The sequence below is a fragment of the Monodelphis domestica genome, chromosome 4 (genome assembly GCF_027887165.1).
Source record: "Monodelphis domestica isolate mMonDom1 chromosome 4, mMonDom1.pri, whole genome shotgun sequence".
NCBI classification, from domain to species: Eukaryota; Metazoa; Chordata; class Mammalia; order Didelphimorphia; family Didelphidae; genus Monodelphis; species Monodelphis domestica.
In genome coordinates, this window is record NC_077230.1 from 195,650,086 (window position 1) to 195,673,562 (window position 23,477).

General features: G+C 35.0%; 1 protein-coding gene across 1 annotated transcript in view; it reads right to left on the bottom strand.

The window, feature by feature from the left end:
* The window catches only part of CERKL (ceramide kinase like), a 173,267-nt gene that overhangs the window by 36,202 nt on the left and 113,588 nt on the right, over positions 1 to 23,477 (bottom strand). Inside the window, exon 3 of the mRNA XM_001377714.4 lies at positions 18,994 to 19,125. Within this exon, the coding sequence (XP_001377751.1) occupies positions 18,994 to 19,125 (132 nt within the window). The remainder of the gene's footprint in view (positions 1 to 18,993; positions 19,126 to 23,477) is intronic.

Consider the following 23,477-nt stretch of genomic DNA (forward strand, 5'->3'; position numbering starts at 1 on the left):
TAGGTGTGGTTTTCAATCCACTGAGCCACCTAACTGTCCCCTGTGTATACAGTTTTATGCAATGAAACATTATATAACATCCCCAAAGATATAACTTTAATAACAAATGGAGCTATTTAGGAACTAGTTATTAACCTTGACCCTTTTCTTTCCTTGCCACTCCTGACCAAGAAATAGTGAAGACATCTAAAAGAGATTTCTGCCAAGAGAAGAAGTAATGTAAAATGACGTAAAATTTCTGCTATAGGTTGGGGCAACACCATCCTCAGTGTTTCATACATGATTCAATGGAAATGCCATTCTTAACTGTGACCTGGCATCCATTCCCTCAAAAACAGCCAGTTACCCTGTGACAGTAACTGGTTATGGGAAATAGAATATTGGCCTACAAGCGTTATTACTGCAAAGGACACATATGGAAAAATCACAGTTCTATTCAAAATGACATCTCTGTCTAACAAAAGGATGAATCCTTTGTATTCCTTCTAACAACCGCTACCAAAGCAATACAGGAGTGGCAGAAGATTGATACAGAAAATGTTAAGAGGCTAATAAAATAATCAAGAGATACTACTTTTGATTTCACATGATCTCTTTTTAAAAACACAAAACATCCCAAGGTCATGGTGTTAGAGTTCCTTTCAAAGTTACATAGAAATTTTGGTGGCACACAGAGTAGTATCCAGGAAATTTAATGACAGTTTTTCAATACTACTGAACATGAAATAAATATTATTCTTGAAAAACCATTCTAGAAAATGGCGATATAATGGTTATAGAAATAAGACCTCTTAATTTTAGTAGAACATCACACTGATTGGTTAGCATGGGCAAGGAGTTCTCATGGAAAAAATGTGCCCTTGATCTATTCAACTAGTATCTCCCAGTTTAAGAATATGGCCCAATACATTTTGGAGGGATCTACCACTTTTTAGTACTCATGGAAGCAGTGATTTGTGGCATAAATTTTTGGAGCTGTTCTTACATCAGCATAATTTCATCATATATGTAAAGCTATTAGAAGAGTATATGACAAGGCTACAGAAAGTGTTGTATCAACTAGAAATCTTAAAACTATCAAGTGAGATAAGCAATGATTCTTTAGAGTCTTTGAAAATAATGTGAATCATGTTGTCCTTGAGAGTAAGGAATGAGTAATGATCTGAGAAAACAGAAGCACAATAGGCCTTTTCCAAAGAATTTTTGGGAGTGAAAGACTTTTCTATAATTACACAACAACTATTAATAATTTGGGAAGAAAGATGTAATCATCACTAAGCTATTCAGTGACCTTTTCAATGATCACAAAGAACCAAAGGCAGGAAGACAAAAGAAATAATCTGTTTTGAAAGCCCTAGAATCATTTAGTCATCATTGGAATGAGGAATATGAGCAGTTGACTTTCAAGGTTTCATCAAATACTTCACCCATACGCCATTGTTGGCTTTTTAGGACCTTTTCTGCATCATACATTTGATACAAAAGTGGAACTTAAAGGCACTTTTATATCAAGAAAGCAATGGCCACCAGAAGACAAACTGCATTCATTAGAGATCTTGATCATCCTACCTACATACTGAAGTCCTTGATTTTTAAATGAGTGATAATGAATAAGTTCTGAGACTGTGATTGGATATTGATTTTAAGTCTGATTTACCTTCTGAAAAGGAAAGTTAGGTAGGTAGGCTATCCCATAATGCCCATATGTTAAAAAGTTATGACGATAACCATAGAATAACCAGAGATAACCAGAGAAGGCAATCTATGATATTCAGAGAGAGAAGTTACTAACATAAGAAAGTCAGTTTGAAAGTCTGCACCTTCCACCAGGTGGTATGCTATCAATGGACATAAATCTTGTAAAATTGCTTCAGACCTTACTTTCCCATTTGTCCTTGGCTAACTGACAGCAGGAACAAATTCATGATCAAATGGCATATAATATATGAATTTTAAAATAATTTAATTAAAACACAAGAGCAAGATGAATACCACAGAAATGAGTAAACTAGTAAGCATTCTCATGACTTGTAACTCCCTAAACCCAGTGTCTAATTAGTTTCTATCTTGTTCCATAATTCCCATGAGTATCCAAACTCATGGGCTGGATTTTGGAAAGAAAGAAGCAATAAAAGAATTAAAAAAGTGTAACAACCCCTATTTTATCACAGTTTGGGCCTGTAGAGAGAGCATCTCTTCTCATGTAGTCCAAAAAGTAAGATAGATTTTCTGTGAAAAATGTCATGTTCCTTAAGTATATCAAATCTGGATGGAAATTCAGATGATCTGGAATCACCAACATTTCAGCCAATAAATTTTCTTGCTTTTGTACATCAATAGTAATTCAATGACCAAAATGCCCTCAAAGCAACTGAAGGAACAGATTGATCAACAGATTGGTTGATTTTCTCATACAAATATCTCAGTTCCTAAAAGAGTTTAGGCAGCATAAAATTACATAACACATGAAATTATGAAGATAGTACGTCCCTTAGAACATGCTCTTATAAGAAATCTTTGTATGCACAGTATATTTAGACTCAAATTTGGCAGTAAGAATTTTCCACATTTTTGTGTGTTTAAAATTTTTCTTCACACTGGAAGCCATGGAAGCAAGTATGAGGTAGTAGTTAATGTTGAAAATTTAATGGGAGACTGGAAATGCTATGATTAAATAATGCAGGATGAACTTCAATTCCACAAGTATAAAATTGCTCATGAAGTTGTTGATATTGTTATTATGAGGGCTTGATGAGCCCTTTTCAGAGTTGCTCATCTACCTTTGGTCTTTTTCATGCACTCTCACCTGTGGTTCTAAGAAGCTGTAGCATGTACATCAGTTACAAGTCAGTAAAACTCGTTCCCTCCAACCTATACACACCAATTCTTTCTATCATTCTGCACACATTTCCTACTCAGTTCTTACAAACTCATATTTCACTACCACCATCTCTCTCCCTATGAGATTCCCACCTTAAAAAAAAAACTGTGAATCACACTGGATGGTTATGCTACAAACCTCATGCAGATCCTTCTGAAAGATGTAATGCACAATTTACCCCCATGTGAAAGATTTCTCACTCCAAAGTATTGTGTGAACATGAGTCCCTTTGTGTAGTCCTGTCAGAGAGTAGAGATGGGTGGGGAAACAAGAGTTAAGTGAATTTGTTAAGGATTAGTCTTCTTGCTAATAATAGATCAAGTCATTACCTTTAGAGCTCTTCATGTCTTAGCCTGTGAAGAGAGCTTCAATAAGAAAGATACAATTGCTTTATTTCTAGCAACTAATTTTTATTTTCAGATAATTTTAAGAGGTTGGGAGAATTGGAATTTAATGTCTAGTCCTCTATATTGTACACATCTTATTCATTGACATTTATCCTCAGGTTTACCAGTCATGTCATTTTAGGTTTCATCTTAAACTCCTTTGCCTTTCAGAATATATTATTCCAATCTCTTCTACAATTTCTGGTGTTATTTGGAATTCCTTTCCTTTAGTTTTTTTAAACCCTTATCTTCCATCTTAGAATCAATACTGAGTGGTAAGAACTAGGCAATGAAGGTTAAGTGACTTGCCTAGGGTCACATAGCTAGGAAATATCTGAAGCCACATTTGAAACTAAAACCTTCTGTTTCTGGTCCTGGCTCTCAATCCACTAAGCAACCCAGCTGCCCCCTTTCTTTTATGTTTATGCTTTACACTGTGCCTGGAATATAGTAGTGTAAAGATAAAGGAATAAGGGATAAGGAAAATGCAAAAGTTGTCTTTATTTGGGGGGGGGTGTTATTTAGTCAATTTAGAACATTTTTCCTTGGTTACAAAAATCATATTCTTTCCCTCCATTCTCCCCACCACTTCCTATAACCAAAGTGCAATTCCACTGGGTTTTACATGTGTCTTCGATCAAAACCTATTTTCATGCTGTTGATGTGTACACTAGGATGATCATTTGAAGTCTACATCCCCAATCATATCTCTCTTGACCCATGTAATCAAACAGTTGTTTTTCTGTGTTTCTGCTCCCACAGTTTTTCCTCTGAATGTGGATAGTATTCTTTCTCATGAATCCCTCCAAGTTGTTCAGGATCACTGCATTGCCACTAATGGAGAAGTCCATTACATTCGATTGCTCCACAGAGTATCTGTCTCCGTATACAGTGTTCTCCTGGTTCTGCTCCTTTCACTTTGCATCAATTTCTCAAGGTTGTTCCAGTTCACATGGAATTCCTCCAGTTCATTATTCCTTTGAGCATAATAGTATTCCATCACCAACATATACCATAATTTGTTCAGCCATTCCCCAATTGGAGGGCATCCCCTCATTTTCCAATTTTTTGCCACCACAAAGAGAACAGCTATGAACATTCTTGTATAAGTCTTTTTCCTTATCTCATTGGGGTACAAACCCAGAAGTACTATGGCTGGATCAAAGGACAGACAGTCTTTTAACGCCTTTTGAGCATAGTTCCAAATTGCCCTTCAGAATGCTTGAATCAATTCACAACTCCACCAGCAATGCATTAATGTCCCAATTTTGCCACATCCCCTCCAGTATTCATTACTTACCTTTGTTGTCATGTTAGCCAATCTGCTAGGTGTGAGGTGGTACCTCAGAGTTGTTTTGTTTTGCATCTCTCTGATTATAAGAGATTTAGAACACTTCTTCATGTCCTTATTAATAGTTTTGATTTTTTCCTGAAAATTGCCTATTCGTGTCCCTTGCCCATTTATTAACTGGGGAATGGCTTGATTTTTTTGTACAATTGATTTAGCTCTTTATAAATTTGAGTAATTAGGCCTTTGTAAGAGGTTTTTGTTATGAAGAGTTTTTCCCAATTCGTTGCTTCCCTTCTAATTTTGGTTGCATTGGTTTCTTTGTACAAAAGCTTTATAATTTAATGTAATCAAAATTATTTTACATTTTGTAATTTTTTCCAACTCTTGCTTAGTTTTAAAATATTTTCTTTCCAAAAGATCTGATATGTATACTATTCTCTGTTACACCTAATTTACTTAATGTTTCCTTCTTTATATTCAGGTCATTCACCTGTTTTGAGTTTATTTTGGTGTAGGGTGTGAGATGTTGATCCAAACCCAATTTCTCCCAGACAGTCTTCCAATTTTCCCAGCATTTTTTATCAAATAGTGGATTTTGTCCCAAAAGCTGGAATCTTTGGGCTTATTATAGACTGCCTTGCTGAGATCACTTACAACAAGTCTATTCTACTGATCCTCCCTTCTGTCTCTTAGCCAGTACCATATTGTAAAAAATTATCTTGGTAGCTTGATGGGTATGGCACTAAATAAGTAAATTAGTTTAGGTAGGATTATCATTTTAATTATGTTAGCTCATCGTACCTATGAGCAATTAATGTTTTTCCAATGATTTAGATCTAGCTTTAATTGTGTGGAAAGTGTTTTGTAGTTGTGTTCAAATAGTTCCTGTGTTTGTCTTGGCAGATAGATAACTAAGTATTTTATATTGTCTAATGTGATTTTAAATGGAATTTCTCTTTCTCTTGCTGCTGATTTATATATGTGTGTGTGTCTGTGTGTGTGTGTCTGTGTGTGTGTGTGTGTGTGTATTCACTTATGTGGAAATATATAGAAATATATAGATGATTTATGTGGCTTTATTTTGTATCCTGCAACTTTGCTAAAGTTATTGATTATTTCCACTAGCGTTTTAGTTGATTCTCTAGGATTCTTTAAGTAGACCATCATATCATCTGCAAAGAGTGAAAGCTTGGTCTCCTCATTATCTATTTTAATACCTTCACTTTCTTTTTCTTCTCTAATTGCTACTGCTAGTGTTTCTAGTACAATGTTAAATAATAGAGGTGATAATGGGCATCCTTGTTTCACTCCTGATCTTAATGGGAATGCTTCTAATTTATCCCCATTGCAGATGATACTTTCTGATGGTTTTAGATATATACTGTTTATTATTCTTAGGAAAGGCCCTTCTAGTCCTATACTTTCTATTATTTTCAATAGGAATAAGTATTGTATTTTGTCAAAGGCTTTGTCTGCATCTATTGAGATAATCATGTGATTTTTGTTGGTTTGCTTGTTGATATGATCATAGCAGGTGCTTAATAAATGCTTGTTTCCTTCTTCCAGACCCTGCAATGAGTTCCCATGCTCCAGTAAGCTGTACACATCACCTAAAGCCTTGGACCAATCAAATATTGCCCTAGGGAATCTTCTTAAGAAATACACTCTGGGTTTCCCTAAGGGAAAAAGAGGATCTTTACCCTGAAGCTGCTATTTTGAAAAAAAAAAATAGACAAAATTCTGATCAATCTAATAAAAAAGGAAAGAAGAAAACCAAATTAACAGGATCAAAGATAAAAAAGGGAGACTTCACCTCTAATGAAGGGGAAATTAAGACAATCATTAAAAACTATTATGGCAATAAATATGACAACCTAGGTGATATGGATGAATATTTACAAAAAGACAAATTACTTAGATTAACAGAGAAAACTTAAATAATCCCATATTGGAAAAAGAAGCAAGCCATCAAAAAACTCCCTAAAAAAACAAAAAACCCAGGGCCTGATGGATTCACAAGTGAATTCTATAAAACATTTAATGAACAACTAATCCCAATACTATACAAACTATTTGACATAGTAAGTGAAGAAAATGTTCTACCAAATTCCTTTTATGACACAGATATGGTACTGATTCTGTATTAGCGGCTGGGACTTTAAAGAAGAGGAACAAATATTCAGCTATTTGAGGATTGAATACAATGTGACACTTCCTTCCTTCCTTCCCTTTCCCCAAGCTGAGCTCCTTACCAATGGAGTCAGTCTGATTAGACTAAAGGGTAAGTTAGATTGTCTCTTAGCTGCCTTCTTGAAATGATGGGTTTTGAAATTGCCTCCTAACACATGAACTCTGATTCAAATTCTATTATAAATCAAGATGTCTAGTTTATTTGGATATAAAGTTGTTGAAAGGATAATGAAAAAAGGACAAGGGGAAGAGGAAATCCCTAAGGTGTCTTCCCTATAAAGCTCTTGAGGGTTTGACCTAGGGAATATTCTTAAGAAATACACTCTGGGTTCCCCTAAGGGGAAAAAAGGGTCTTTATCCTGAAGATTGCCACCAGTTGAGAAATGAGATCTTCTTTCTTCTTCTCAGATAAAAGGATTGAGAGATTTGGGTATCTTAGCAGCCAAGTAGTTCTCCCTCCCAACTCCCAAAGAGTCCAAGACAAGAAGAACCTTGCTTTTTCTTCTCAACTGCTTTTGAGCCTGGCTGGGATTTCATCTCATCCCCCCAGGTCATGTGGGGTTCCATCTGCTCATCTTCTGAAGTATTTATTCAAATTTCAAATTTTCTTTACTTTTGGTCATTTCCCTTGTACACAATTCCAAAGCCAGGCAGGTTAAAAACAGAGAAAGAAAATGATAGACCAATCTCTTTACTGAACATGGATGCAAAAATCTTAAATAGAATACTAGCAAAAAGACTCCAGCAAGTGATCACGAGGGTTATTCATTATGATCAGGTAGGATTTATACCAGTAATGCAAGGATGGTTCAGTATTAGGAAAACCATCCACATAATTGATCCTTGGTCTTGATAAGTAAGGGTTTGTTTTTGTTTTTGCTTTTTGCTTTATCTTACTGGGTATGGGGTTAAATGGTGTAAAAGCCAGGCTTAAAGTAGGAAAGATTCATATTCCTGAGTTCAAATCTGGCCTCAGACAATTTTTAACTGTGTGACTTGGTAAGTTATTTAACACTATTTTGCTTCAGTTTCTTCATCTGTAAAATGAGCTGGAGGAAGAAAGGGTAAACCACTCCAGTATCTTTGACAAGAAAACCCCAATTAAAATCACAGGGTCAGACATGACTAAAACAACTGAAGAACTAAAAGATAATCTTGCTGGGGCCCAGACCCCCACATCAATTTTCTGGATATTCCATGTCATTATTGCCTCTTCTTCTACCTTCCACATTTGACATGTAAGCTTCTTTGGACGAAGTAATACCTTGCTTGCTTGTATTTGTATCTCCAGCACTTAGCACAATGCCTGGCATATAGTTGATCTATATTAGATACTATAAATAATACAAAGATAGATTAAACATGAACCTTAGTCTCAAAAAAGTTGAGGTATATCGTATGTTGATTTATATGGACATAAAGAGTAATATCTTATTAATTATAAAATAGGGGGGTCAGCGAGGTGGCTCAGTAGATTGAGATCCAGGCTAGAGATGGAAGGTCCTGGATTAAAAGCTGGCCTCAGTCACTTCCCAGCTGTGTGACCCTGGGCAAGTCATTTAATCTCCATTGACCAGCCCTTACCACTCTTCTGCCTTGGAACACAATATTGATGCTAAGATGGAAAGTAAGGGTTTTTTTTAATTTTTATAAAATAGTAGTTACATTGGAATCCATTATAATGCAAGTGTTAAGAATTCTTAAATCTCCTGTGATCACTCATGTAATAACAAAATCCTTTCCCACATTTCTAAGAGTAGATATTGCAATCATTATCCCTATTTTATAGAAGAAGCAATAGAAGCACAAATTAAGTGTTTTATAGATGTACATTATTAGCTAGTATTTGGGTGGGAACTTGAACTCAGATGTCATTTCTCCACGACCTCCCCTTTGTCTGTTAATCTATAGTGTCATAAAAGGAAACTTTGAGTAATTCAATTTCAAATTGTAATATAACTGTTCAGTTTAGGAGAAAAATGCTATAATTTTTAGTATCTTCAAACATGTCAGGATACTATTATACTTGAATAACAAGTTATATATGAATTTCTACTGTTATAATTTACCTTTTGCCTACTGCTTGGCTTAATAAGCCTGATCTTTTCACATTTCTTTATAGGATGTACTTTTTTTCTCAGCTTCTATCAAGTTCATTATCTGTTCATGGAAAGTTATATTCTAAACTTTTTAGAAAGATGTTTAAAAATTCTCAATTAAAAAGTTTCCAAAACTTCCTCCAGTAACCACTCTTGAATCTGACAACATAGAAAGTTTTTCTTATTTTCTAATACAGATACCTCCTGGAGCAATTTAAACCCATTTTCTCCCTCCTATTCTCAGTGGAAGGCGAAAACAGCTGTTCCCTCCCCATCAACCGTGCAGTATCATACCATGTGGAGATAACTAATAAGATCCCTTTCAGACTTCCCTTCTTCAGGCTAGATGTCTCTGGTTCTTTTAACCATTTCTAATGAGGTTAACCTATCTAATAATTGCTTAATTCTGTTGCTCTGCTCCTATGTTTCAAATTCTCCACTTCTTTATTAAGGCATATGGCCAGAAAACAACATAACATTCAAATAAATATCTGACCATTTTGGAATGTAGTGGAAGAATTACATCACAACTCTTATCTGTGTTACTTTTTAAATACTCTAATATCATAGTTGATACTCTAATAACCACACTACATTGCTTATTAAGATTTTTCCTTTGGTTTGTTGTTGCTGTTTAGTCATGTCCAATTCATTGAAACCTCATTTAGCATTTGGCAGATACTGGAGTAATTTCCTATTCCTGATCACTTTAAAGATAAGGAATTGAGGCAAACAGGGTTAAGTGACTTGCCCAAGGCCATAGAGCTACTAAGTGTCTGAGGCTGGATTTGAACTCATGAAGATGAGTCTTCCTCACTTCATGCCTGGCACTCTATTCATTTTGTCATCTAGCTGCCCTGTCATAAATAAATAATTACTTGGATAAATCTATTCTATAGTCTATTTCACAGGATTTTGTTCAAATTTTTAAAGTCAAATGTTCATTAATAATATTTATCTATATTTTTCTGTGTTTTATCTTTCCTTGGTGTAGGTAATAGGACTCTATTTGTCTCATAAGAAGATTATGACAGGGTGCTTTCTTTCTCACCTCTTGAGAATAATTTGTGAAGTAAGAGTACTGAGTGTTCTTTAAAAGTTTCAAAGAATTCTCCTTTGAAACCTGTGAATAGATCAATAACACTATTGCCTCCTTTCCTAGATATTCCTTAAGTATATACTTAACAATACAAAAATTATCTAATAAACAGAGATGGCCAAGTCCTTGATCTTGCCATTATCCACAAATGTTCCCATTCCATGTTAACAAATTATGAAATTCTCCTGTCTGATCAAAACCTCTCCCTGTACCTTATAGTCCCAAACCTTGTTCTCCAGTTTCCATGTAATTTCCAATTTTTCTTGTCTTTGATTCTTTCCCTTTGCACTAGCTTCACTCTCCTCTATTCCCCATCTTGATGTGATCTTCCTCCTTGGTGAACCAGTTCAGTTCTACACTACCCTCTTCTTTCAAGCCTCCTGCAGCATTGCCCACTGATATTATCTGGCCAAACCTCAGCATTAGAATATTCCCACAATCCAATGCCTTCACTTATATTCATATGCTATTGAATGCATCTGAATAAGATCACAAAACCATGATGACTGGATCCACTACAAATTTATGTTGGAAATTCCAAATTTGGATATCCTATCATACTCCGAGATCTCTTCATCCTGCAAGATCATACTAACTTTGCAATTTATACTTCATCAGTGTTCTCTGCTCCTGCCTGGGACCTCCTCTAGGGTGAAATAGAGCTCCTTTCAAAACAACTCTTCATTTCCCACCCAGGTACACTTCTTTGGATACCTATTCCCAAGGATTCCATCATTATATCATCACCTTACTCAAACCTCAAGTCTGATAGGAGGGCGGGCAGATCTCTTCCACCAAACCATTTAAAGAGGGTCATCAAGCTAGCCACCTCTTCTTCCCCAACTTAGTTTTACTCATTTAAACTTCTCCATTATGTCTCCACTATGGGCACCTTGTTTTCCCTTTACTACCTTTTAGCTTCCTATAATCCTGCATTATATTGTAAGCTCCCAGAGAACAGGAACTGTTTTATCTCCACAGCTCAGAATAATTCCTGGAACATAATAAACACTTAATAAAAGTTCATTGACTCACTAACTGGCTTGGATCCTCCTACAATCTGAAAGCATCAAGAAGAACAAAAATGTTTAAAAGCGGAAGAGGAGAGGAAAACAGCTTACAGAGGAGTTTTCTACATTAAGAAAGTCATAGGGATGACTGGATGTTCCAGGGAAAAGTGGTCCCAGGTGCTAAGGGAAGTTCCTGGTTGAGACAATATGGCTTGACTGTAAAGAAGTCAAGAACATGGCTGGACGGGAGACTAAATACTAAAGAATGGATGGATCAAACAATAAATTATAGAACCAACAGATAAATGGAGGATGTAGTCAAAGTAGTTTGAAGGGATAAATTACCTATCAAAACACTTTCTTTAGCAAAAGGTACCAAGACTGGATTAACTAATTGGGCATGAAAGAAAAAATAATAAAGGCCCTTGAAAATCAACAAATCAGAATACCAATTAAATATCAAAATAGAAATCCTAAAAATCAAAGAAGTGATTAAATATGGAGAGAAAAAAATTGAAAAAATAATATTAACTAAGTTCTTGCTTTGGGGAAAATAATCTAATTTGACTTTTAAAAGAAAGGAAATTAAGTGAAAAAATAATTCACAATAAATGAAAATAATAAAAACATTATTAGGAATTAGGAATTATTTTGCCCAACAGTGTACCAATAAAACTAATAAATTATTTGAGATGGTGGAGTGTTTATAAAACCAACAAACTCCCAGATTAACAGAACTGACAGTGTAATAAACCCAATTTCAGAAAAAAAAATTTTGAAAAACTCATAAATGAATTCCTAAAAAAAACCTGAGACAGAAGGATTTAGAAATGATGCAATTCATCATTTCTATTCATCAATTCATCAATTAGAAACAATGCAATTCAATAATTGAATTATTGAATTCACAATAATTAATTAAATCCTTAGTATGTGCCAGGCATTGTGCTATGCAATGGGGATACAAAAAGGGGCAAAAGACAGCCTCTGCTCTAAAAGAGTATATGGTCTATGGATAACTAATTTGAATACTAGATAGACTATTTGCAATGAAAGGAAAATAAGGTATCTTACCATACTGCTTTTGTAAAATGAATGTGGACTTTATACTTAAACCATGCTGAATCCGGATACAGAAAGAAACTTATAAATCACCACCTCTAATGAACATTAATGCTTAAATTTTAATGAACAAATTAGTAGGGAAGCCATAGCATATCTCAAAGATTACAAACTTTTATTATGTTGGATTTATACCAGTAATTCAAGATGGACTTAATAGAAGGGAAAACTACAATTATAATATGGAAATAAGAACCAGAAAAATAAGATTTATATAATAGAAGTGGGGTGTACGCGGTGCTCAGGGAGGGGTAGTATCTCTGGTATGGAGGGCTTGTCGTGCCCTCCTAGGGCAGCTCTCCAGCCTCTGACCCTCACCTGACACCGAGCTCTCACTTGTGGCTCCCAGTAGCTGCTAGCATGCTGCTGAGGCCACACCGCGGGCAATGGCTTCGACATGCCGGCTAAACCTTGTGAGGGTAGCCATCGGGTCTTTGACCCCTGGTGAACCAGGGCTTTGCTCACCCAGCATGTGAAGACTGCTTCAGCAGAACAGACAGAAGAAACCAATAAGAAGGTTCAATGGCTGAGAGGGCGACGCAGCAAAGCACTGTGGAGTGCTCAGGGTGTGTTGGAGCACAAAGGACAACACGGCCATCCAATGCAGCTGAGGAAGTCTCCAGGTGTAACGACTTTTCGTGCCACTGGACCCAGGCTTCCAACACCGAGAGAGTGGGACTATCTCTGTGCATGGACTTTTCCACTTAAATCTCCTTCAGGCACAGGTGTCTTTGTGCACACTCATCTACATCACAGATGAAAGCACACAAAGACAATTGTCATCCTCAGTTACCAAGAGACTACTATATAATAGAAGCAGAAAAGACTTTTGACACAATGCAAAACTTCAAAAACATAAAAATAAGTGGGCCTTTCTTTAATATTTAAGTAGTATCTGTCTGAAACCAAAAGTCAACATCAGATGTAACAGGCATAAACTAAAAGCTTTAGAATCAGATTAGGAGTAGGTAAAGTAAGGTATCAATTATCACCACAACTGTATGTTCTACAAATGCTAGTGATAGCAAAATGCCAGGAAAGAAATAAAGAAAAAAATCGATTTAAGAGGAAATAAAATAATTACTTTTTGAAGAAAAGGTTTTCTTAGAGAACTTTAGAGTCAACTAAAACCTAACTGAAACAACAACTTTAGCAGAGTTACAAAATTTAAAATAAATTCCCATAAATCATCAGCATTTCTGTATATTACTAACAAACCTAACAAAAGGCAATAAAAGGAGTAATTCTATTAAAAATAACTACAGAATTTATAAAATACTTGGAAGTCCCCCTACAAAGGCACTGACAGGAACACATGAATATAGCACATTCTTTATGGAAATAAAAACAGATTTAAATAATTAGAGCAATATTAATTGCTTGTGGGTATGCTGAGTCAATGATAAATATCCTAAATTAATTTAATTAACCTTTGTCAAAGAAATGGAATTTAAGGGGATAGTGATAGGTAATAGCTGAACAAATTATGAAATTAATAAAATATAATGTTATTGTGCTATGAGAAGTAATGAAAGCTATGATTTCAGAGAAACCTGTAAGGATATAAACTGATACAGAATAAAATAAGCAGTGCCAGGAATAATCATTAATGCAATATCAATTGGTATATTTCTCACCCAGGTCAGAGATGTAAGGCCCTAAATAAGAAAAGTAAGATGAACATTTTTAGACATAACCACTGGGGGAATATTTTTACTTACTTATACATATGTATTTTAAAGATTTTACTTTTCTTTTTCTCAATTGTAGGAATGAGGTAGAAGAGAAAGGAAAGGTATGGCCAGAGTTCTTTTAAAAATGAGAAAAAATCCAGAATGAATCATGTACAATAATGATAGCTTTGTTAAATTTATTGTATACCTTAAAATGTATCATGTACATATATACATTATATAAATTACATTTATTTTCTACCTAAAAAGAAAATCACATTCTAAATAATAGAGATTCACAGCTTCATCTAACAATCTCCTCTTTTATGCTACAGCATATATGGAAATGTTCATTTTATTTAGTTTGTGTTAAGTTCAGAATGTTTTTTTAAAGACCAAAAAACCCACCATGTGAATATTTCCTTTAAAAATGTTTCTTAGCAACGCCAGTTGTTGGATGCAAATTTTAACCTGTTTTGCTATCCTCGTCATTTTATATATTTGTAATGATTTAAAATCTTATATTTATTTTCTTAATTAAAATTGTTAATTACGTATTTCTTTTCACCTTATTACAATATGATAACTATTTATGAATTCTATATGCCAGGCACTGTGCCAAGCACTAATAATACAAATTTAAAAAAATAAAAGCATGTCCAGCCCTCAAAGAGTTTAAAATCTAATCAGAAAATACAATACAGAAGCAGAGCATAGGAGTATAGAGCATAGCCAGAATGGGGGGTGCAATGATGGTAAAATCAAAAGCAAGCTGAGAAGTCCAGAGGATGAGATGGTTGGGAATAATGAATCTTCTGCATAAGGAAGACATTTTTGCTTCATTCTCCAGAACTTCAATCAAATGGGTAGAAACAACTGAGGGGTACTATTGAGGTATGGATACCAAAGCTATAGGAATCTTCATAATGATAAGTTTCCAGATGATTTTTGAGGAGAAAAGGAGGAGCTTGATGATGTTGGAGTCGAAAGCAAGTATAGAAAATGGTAGGAAAAGAAATGTTTACTTTTACTTTTTTTCTTCTAACCCTCTATTCCTCTCTTTAAAAAATAAGAATATCATGAGAGAGAAAAAATGTTCTCAATATTAGTAAATGGTCTGTTTCCACTCCTCTTCTCTTCTGTGTACCCAGGTCAATAATCAGAGATTATCAACCCTTCTTTCTTTTTAATCCCTTCTTCACAACCCACCCTTCAAAGCTAGAGTTTCTATTGCTTATTCTTTAGCTTTCCCTCTTTAACACCCCCTCAAAATTCCTACATGTTTTCCTATAAGATTTGATGTTTTTCTACACCAAATTATTCATGTATGCTGGTTTCCTCTGGGTAGACAAGAGGAAAGTGAAACTCATATGATGACTGCTTAACCCATCTACTTCCTCCATATCTGTATAGTTTTCCCCTTGTGCCCCTCCACAAATTATTTGAAATTAAATTCCTTCCCTCTTCTTTCCCCTTTCTGCCCTTCCTCTCTTCTTAGTTATTCTTGGTTGTGAGTCTCTATCTTTTGCCTTTTGAAATATCATCTTCCATGCTTTTTTTTTTCCTTTAGGGATAGCTTTAGTGTCTGGTTGTGGTTCTTTGGTATTTGATCTCTTTCTACCTGCTTGTGTACTTTTTCCTTAATCTGGAAACCCTCAATATTGGATTACAGTATTTCTGAGAGGGCTCCTTTTTGGTTTTACTTTGTCCTCTGATTCTAATAGGTCTGAGAAGCATGTATATGTATGTGTGTGTAAATATATATATATATATATATATATACACACACATATATATGTGTATATGTATAAATGTATAACCCCTTTGAAATGTGGTATCCATATTCTTTTCCTTTGTAGTTTCAAGCAATACAGTAATTCTTGGATTATCTTTTTTTTAACAAGTTTTCTAGGTCAATTCTTTTTGATAAGCAAAACTTTCAACATTTCCTGCTGGGTTTTTTTTCAGTATTTTGATTGCTTTTATCTCATGGAATGATTGATTTATTTTCTTTCCATCCTAGTTTTCAGGGACTGTGCTACTTGGTCCCCCCTCCCCCCACAACAAATCTATTCATTATCTTTCCATTTTTCCTCTAAAGCTTTCATTTCATTTATAATTTCTTTTGAATCTCTTATTTCAGCTCTTTCTGGAAATTGGTGGAACCATATCTTTATGAAGCTCTGCCTACAGTCCCTGGGAAGTTGATCTTTTTCTATAGGCTTGTATCTTGGATATGTCTCTTGCAGCAATATTTCTCTATCAAGTTTATTTTTCTATTTAATCATTATTTCCATCTTTGCTTCCTGAATTGAGACCTTTTCTTGATCAAGGCCAGGTTTTGACTATTCTAGCACAATTGCATAGTATAGTGAGTACCTGTTTGGTCTCAAGATACTTTCCCTTCTGCTGGTTTCTATTGTACACAAAGTGCTGGCAGATATCAAATTCACCTATGTCCCCTGGGAACAGAGTGCTCAGTGCTTTCAAGACTTTCAAGTGTAGTGTAAGTCAGCTTGTTACAAACTTTCAGAGCCCTCAGAGAATGTGAAATATCTTCTGTCCTCCACATAGGTTTTTGGTTGTTCAGTCATTTCAAGTATATCTGAATCTTTGTGAGCCCATTGTGGGGGGAGGGGGGGTTTCTTGGCTAAAATAGTGGAATAGTTTGACATTTCCTTATCCAGCTCATTCTACAGGTAAGAAATTGAAGCAAATAGTTAAGTGACTTTCCTAGGGTCACACAGCTAAGAAAAAGCAACCTTCCTTCCTCAAAGCCAGCCATTTAATCCACTGAGCTACCTAGGACACTCCAGTGCTCATGTTCAAGATGAGACTTCTGTAGAGAGTGGAGGATCTGGAACTTCCCTGGGTGAGAATTCTAGTCTTGCCTCCCTCTATCTAGAACATGCTTTCCTGTCCAGGAACTTCTAGGTTGAACCATTACAGAGTTTTTAAGAGCTGAAGGGCTTCTGAGCAGTGAATCTGCATCAAGCAGGCTCATCTGTAGGCTTCTAAGTATCCCCTTTTGCCAAACTTGACCAAAGGAATCACTATATCCTTATTATTTAAATCCTTTATCACATAACGTCAACCAGTCCTTATCATAGGGCCTGACACATAGTCTTTCAGGAAGCTAAATGTTTATTGAATGAATGAATGAATGGTCTTTTGATTTATCTTTTCAGTAAGACAAAAGGCTAGTTTCTCAGATGATATGGCATGAAAGGCTAGAATATCCAAAAAATAAGAAGACTTCAATGAAGAAAGGGAGTGAAGGATGCTATCTGCTTTGAAGGAAGCCTAATACTTAGAATGACAAGAGGGGGTGTATTTAAATATGAACTTCTTAATTTCACTTAATTTCCAGGGCTCCAGGAACTTTTCTAAAACATAAGTTTTCCCAGAATACCCTATTCCCAGTGAAAATCGCATGTCCAATCCTTATCCCTAATATGCACACAGACATCAAGACATTCACACACACATACACACACACACACACACACACACACACACACACACACACACATATATATACACCAACATGTGTAGACCTAGATGGGTCTCTGTCTCTCTGTCTCTGCGTGTCTCTTTCTGTCTTTCTCTGTCTCCATCCCTCCCTCCCCCTCGCCTTAGTCTATCTCTGTGTCTCTTTGCCTCTCTGTCTGTCTTTCTGTCTCTCTCTGTCTCTCTGTGTCTCTTTTTGTCTCTCTGTCTTTCTCTCTGTCTCTATCTGTGCCTGTGTCTCTGTGTATGTCTCTTTCTGCCTAGCTCTGTCTCTCTCTCTTCCTCCCCCCCCCTCCTCTGTCTCTCTCTGGTTCTCTGGCTCTCTCTGGCTCTCTGGCTATTTCTGTGTCTCTCTCTGTTTCTCTGTTTCTCTGTTTCTCTCTCTCTCTCTCTCTCTCTCTCTCTCTCTCTCTCTATATATATATATATATATATATATATATATATATATATATATAATGGGTGTGTGTGTATGCATGTGTGTATATGTATGTTGTATATAGAGACTCAGCCACATACACAAATATTAGTGTATGTGTGACTCATATAGTTGTTTGTAGGCATATGCTGCTAAATATAGTATTTAAGCAAATTTTATTATGGGCTGTTTTATGTTGTTATTCAATTGTTTTTTAGTCAAATCTGACTTTAAGGGACCCCACATGGAGTTTTCTTGGCAAAGATCCTGGAATGGTTTGCCATTTCCTTTTCTGGTTCATTTTACAGATGAGGAAACTGAGGCAAAAGCGGATAAGTGACTTCCCCAGGGTCATAAAGCTAGTGAGTGACCAGGCCATAACTCAATGCAAGAAGATGAGTCTTCCTGACTCCAAACCTCACATTCTATCCACTGCACCACTTTGCTGCCCCAAACACTTGCTAATTAATATTAAATATTCCTATATCTCTTCTACCAAAGATCTAAATAAAAAATGTCCATCACACCAATATCAGATTTTGAATAGCGTTAGAAGTCTGCTCAGCCTCAATCTCATTTTCCTTTCCCGATATGAATTTTTTCCTGGAAGAGGAACTGACATGCCTAAGTCTGTGTCCCACTGCACTCATCACTGAATGCATAGTTACACATTCTCTGTGTCACAGAGAAACCAGCAGAACATAATGGAGCTTCGCAGGCCAAGGAAACAGAAAGCCTAGCAGAAACCTCCATTGCTGACCTTTCCAGCTATCTCTCTGGCAAGTCCTTTGGCTTTTCTAAAGTTCAGGGTTCTCATTTACAAATGAGGGTGACAATCTTTGTAAGCTCTGTCCTGCGGTGAAGTTGTCCTCTATTTCACTGCCAGAAACCAGCAATTAAGTACTCACTTTTGACCTAACCAGTAGGGGTCAGAATCAGAGCAAAAACAATGGAAGGAAAGCATTCCTAGGAAGGCCATTATACATATATTTGTCACTTATCCCACTAGGTTTTCAGACTTCAAAAATATTCCTATCAAACCAACCTATCCAACACACCTACATATCTATGGGTATATTTCACTTAAACATGATCATTTTCAGCCTTTCTTTTACATGTGCCAATATGACATCTCAAAATGTTTTACAAATTAAAAAATCATAACAATTTGATTTAAATACATTATTTCAAAAGATCACGTTTCCAGAATCTAGTTCTAATAAGGAGTAGCAGCAAATGTAGATCATCTTGGTTTCTTATGTAGATGTTTTCTGAAAAAAAGGCTACTACATCAAATTCCTAAAAATCACTTACTTGTGACATCAGTCTTTATTTCTGCAAGCTTCAAAAGAGGTTCAACATGTTCATAATAGACATGGGTAGCTTCTTTTTTGTGACTTCGTGGGTTAATAAGTACTTTCAAAGATTTGGGTCGATTTGAAAATTCTGAAAGAAAAATATGAAAACCTTACATTTTAAATATAGTGTCTAGATTTAATGTTTAACTTTTTAAAAACTACTGACAAGATTTTAGCTAGATTGTGGTAGATAAGTTAAAAACTGTTTATTATCTATATTTAAAATAGTTTTTAACATTTTCTAGACTTGAATGTTAGGTCAACAGACTTACATTTGATTAGTAATTAAAAGGGTAACCAGCCTAAAGGAGAGAAACCCTTAGTTTATAACAAAATAGGACCACAACATTTAGTTCATAAAGGAAAATGTGAATAAAAGCTGCTTTTGTAAATACTAAGTTTTATTTTCTATTTTCCCAGACATATATAACAAATTAAATGTTCTTTTAACTTTAGTTCTTAGAGAAAAGCAGTGAACCGTAACATATACAGTTATCCATTTCCTCTCCCTAAAGAGTCAGACACCTCAACAACCCTGGGGCTGCCAAAGCCCTGACCTACTAATGAGTTCAGGGTTAAATAAAACAAGTAAGGATGAGTCAGTGCAAAGGCACCTATAGAAATACTTGTTAGTAACGAAGAAAAAGGTTTTGGGTCACGGCTCAAACCTGAAAAAAAAAAAAAGAGGCCAAGGAAGAAAGAAATATTCTATTGGGAATTAAATAGGAAACGCCTCTCAGCAGGGATTTGATGATAGTGCTACCTCACAGTTGGTGCTGAGATTTGATACTGCAATTTTCTGGGTCTGCAAGATGCTTATCACTTAGGACACAGCTGGAGCAGGTGCAAAGCAAATTTTCTGTTGTTAGTCAGGGTCAGGAGGAAAAGGCAAGCTACACAAAGTAAAAAACTACTTCTGTTATAACATCATTGCAAAAGAAACCCATATTTCAATTCTATATTCTCTTTGGAAATAACATCTATTTTTTATGGATTTTATTAATACCATTACAAAAGATCTAAATTAAAATGTCCATCACACCAATGTCAGGTTTTGAGTAGCGGTAGTGTCTGCTCAGCCTCAGTCTCATTTTTCTTCCCTGACATGAAATTTTCCAGCAGCATAGACTCCTTCAACATCAGTGAGAGAGAAATCCAAATGAGGAGGTAAAAGTGATGAAATTATTTTCAAGATAAAAGTTCTTCAAATATATAAAAGTACTAAGAATTTGTAAAAACATTATCCTTAGGCACAAATTAATTGGACCAGCTAGTAAGAAAAATCTTTGAATAAAGGACACCTAAATATAAAGGTACAAAAAAACCACTTAAAATGGCAATTAATTAAAGCTAATGTTTTACTTTAAAAAACATATTTTTAAAATGATAATAGATGTACCCCTATATTTCTCAAAAATACTTATGAGAATAAAACCAATAATATGTTTCTAATTATAAACAATATATTTAAAACTATATAGAACAGATTGGAAGTCAGAGGGTTTGAATTCATATTCTAGCCCAATTTAATTCAGTGGACATTTTTGAGCATCTAATATACTCTAGGTGCTAAATAGGCCCATTATATAGATAGATGATGAGCATGGAAGGAAAGGGAGAAAGAGATAAATATAATTAAACACAGAAACAAAATACATATAAACTTTATCCTTCGTTTTCAAAGAGGACCATTGATGTCATGGGGTGACATAAGAGCATTGGATTTAAGTAAGGTAGAATTTCACAAAGTTGTCAGCTTAACTCTCTATTCCAAAGTCATCAAAGTCAGTGATAGGATAAAAGTCAGGATGACTGGTGATGACCCACCATGGATGACCTTGATGTCTTCCATGTCTGTCCAAGTTCTAACAGCTTCTCATCTCCCCATTCCACTAGGAGAATTCTTGTCATGGTTGTGGTAGACTGTCAGTTATCCTCAACCTAGTGTAGCCAATCTGTCAAGATGGTTTATGCTGCCCATGCTACAGCTTCTTGGAGTCACAAGTGAGAGTAGGGTGAAAGGTGGATGAGTATTCCTGAAAAGGGTTCAGCAAGCTTTCATACCAGAAGTGCTAAGCCTCCCTAATTTATACCCCAATATAAAGTAATTGTCAGAGAAGATCACAAAATTCAATAGGAAAGTCAGTCTATTGTAAATAGAATGGGAGTGATGACATATGTGAACATGGAAGGGTTTGGGTGGGCAGTAGGTATGAAGGATTAGGACTTGGTCACCAGGGATGCAAGCTTCCCTCTAAGTCGGTCCACAACTCAGAATCACGGGGATTCTAAGTGGAGTGACAGGCAAGTAGCAAATGGCTAAAATGGATGGTAAGGCATTTACAATGCCTGTGTGACCATGGACAAGTCACTTCCTCTCTCAACTTTAGTTCCTTATATGTAAAATGAAGGAGTTGGACTATATGATCCCTATAATCCCCTCCAGTTCTAGATGCTATTGCTTAAGTTATATGTAAAGGAACCATGGCTTAATGATTATCTTGAAGCATTGACTTGTAATGATCCACTTTGTTAGATTTATTTTGAACCCTTCTACAGAAGAGATCAAGTAGTCAAGGGCTTTTTTAGGCAAGTCTTCTGGGATAAAAGCATCAGAGAGCAAAGAAACAAAAGATGTTTAAAAGTGTGCACAATAAACAATTAATATGATGAGTGTCGTATTCATCTTTGAAAATTATCCAAGTTAATAATCCAGTTGTTCTTTGATTCCTTCTACTTTTGATTTCCAACTCTATAAAGATTTTTGTCAAACTTCAGGAACTTTTCTCCTAGAGAAATATTTTTTTTTCCTTCTTCAGGGAGAGGCATGTGTTGATGATAATAAGGAAGAAAGGAGTAGCAACTCACCACAGGTATTGAATAGATTTCTACTTTTCCCCTTCCATCTACAATCATCTTAGGCAACAAATGGCACGCACTAAAAATATTTAGTCAAATTGGAGAAATTTTGAGTCATATAAGTTTTTTTTTATCCCTGAGCTAATTATTAAAATACTTTTTAAAAAACTTTCATTATACTGATTACAGAGAACAACAATGTGACAGATGAAAATCCTAATAAGAAATGTCAAACAATAATTTTTCCCTTCTGTTCATTTGACAGGAGAAAATGCAAATAATTTTTTAAACTGAAAATAGAAAAGTATATATATGATAGGATCAGTATGGATTTACTTTAATCTCATACATTTTAAATCTAAAATTATAATGATCTTTTTTATATAGATAATTGCCTTGAAAGCTAAAATTAATGGTTCCAAAATAATTAAATTATACTTACTATGTTAGGAAAATGAATTTACTCATTCTACAAAGGCATATTTTCTACAAAAACATATTTTTGTTTTTGAGTTGGGGTGGAGAAAAACTTTTTTAAGTTATACTTGAATGAACCACAAAATTAAATTAACTCAAACTCTCCCTTCTCCATATTTCTTGTAAGTAAAGGTTTTCCTACACATTTATTGAATATGAACCAAAAACTAACTTTTATTTGATTTTTTCTATTTCTATTTTTTTCAATAAGTCCATTTAATATAGAAATAATGTGTATAGAGAGTTGATTAGCAATTAACTGGTAATCTTGAGCATGCAAAGACTATTTCATATAAATCAGAATTCATAGAATTATAAATGAAGCAAATTCCTCAAAAATTAATTTTTAAATTTCTCAACAAATAATTGTGTAGAGTACAAATGATTTAATGATAACTCCAAATTCTAGGGCATATGCCACGGAAGGGACAAAAGATTTTGTGTTTGTTACCAGTTAACTTATTTAGCTATAAACGAATTTCAGTATGTCCCCTAAGAATCATGAAATGTAGAGAATGAACCAAGTTTCTTAAACAAATATTTGCTTATGAAACCTATTGATTACAATATTTGAAGATTTTTCTTCAATTTATTTGAGATGACTCAGAACATTCAGCAAAATTATTAAATAAGATGTTGTGCATAAATCCAGCTGCTCATTATGATCTGAAAAAAATTAAAAATGCCCCAGCTAAATGAACAACAAAAATTAAAATAAGGAAAAAGAAAAGAAATACCCATAGAAAAATAGCAAAGAAAATGAGGAAATGATCAAGCGATGAAAAGTTCCTAATAGTGCTTTCTCGATGCCAAATACTAAGCTAAGCTCTTAGGAGAAAAGAATGACATGAAACAGTTTCCATCCCCAAGAGGCTTACATTCTAATGGGGATGACAAGAAGAACTTATATAAGTAAATACACAGTATATACAAAATAATTATGAGGTAATTTGGAGAGAGAAGGCACTATCAAGTGGGGAGATTTGCAGGTGGTGTTTGATGTGCCTCTTAAAAGAACCCAAGGATTCCAACAGTTTGGAGTTGGTGAGGAAGCACATTATAATAATGGAAGCCAGTCACTGCAAAGATACAAAGTTGGGGCAT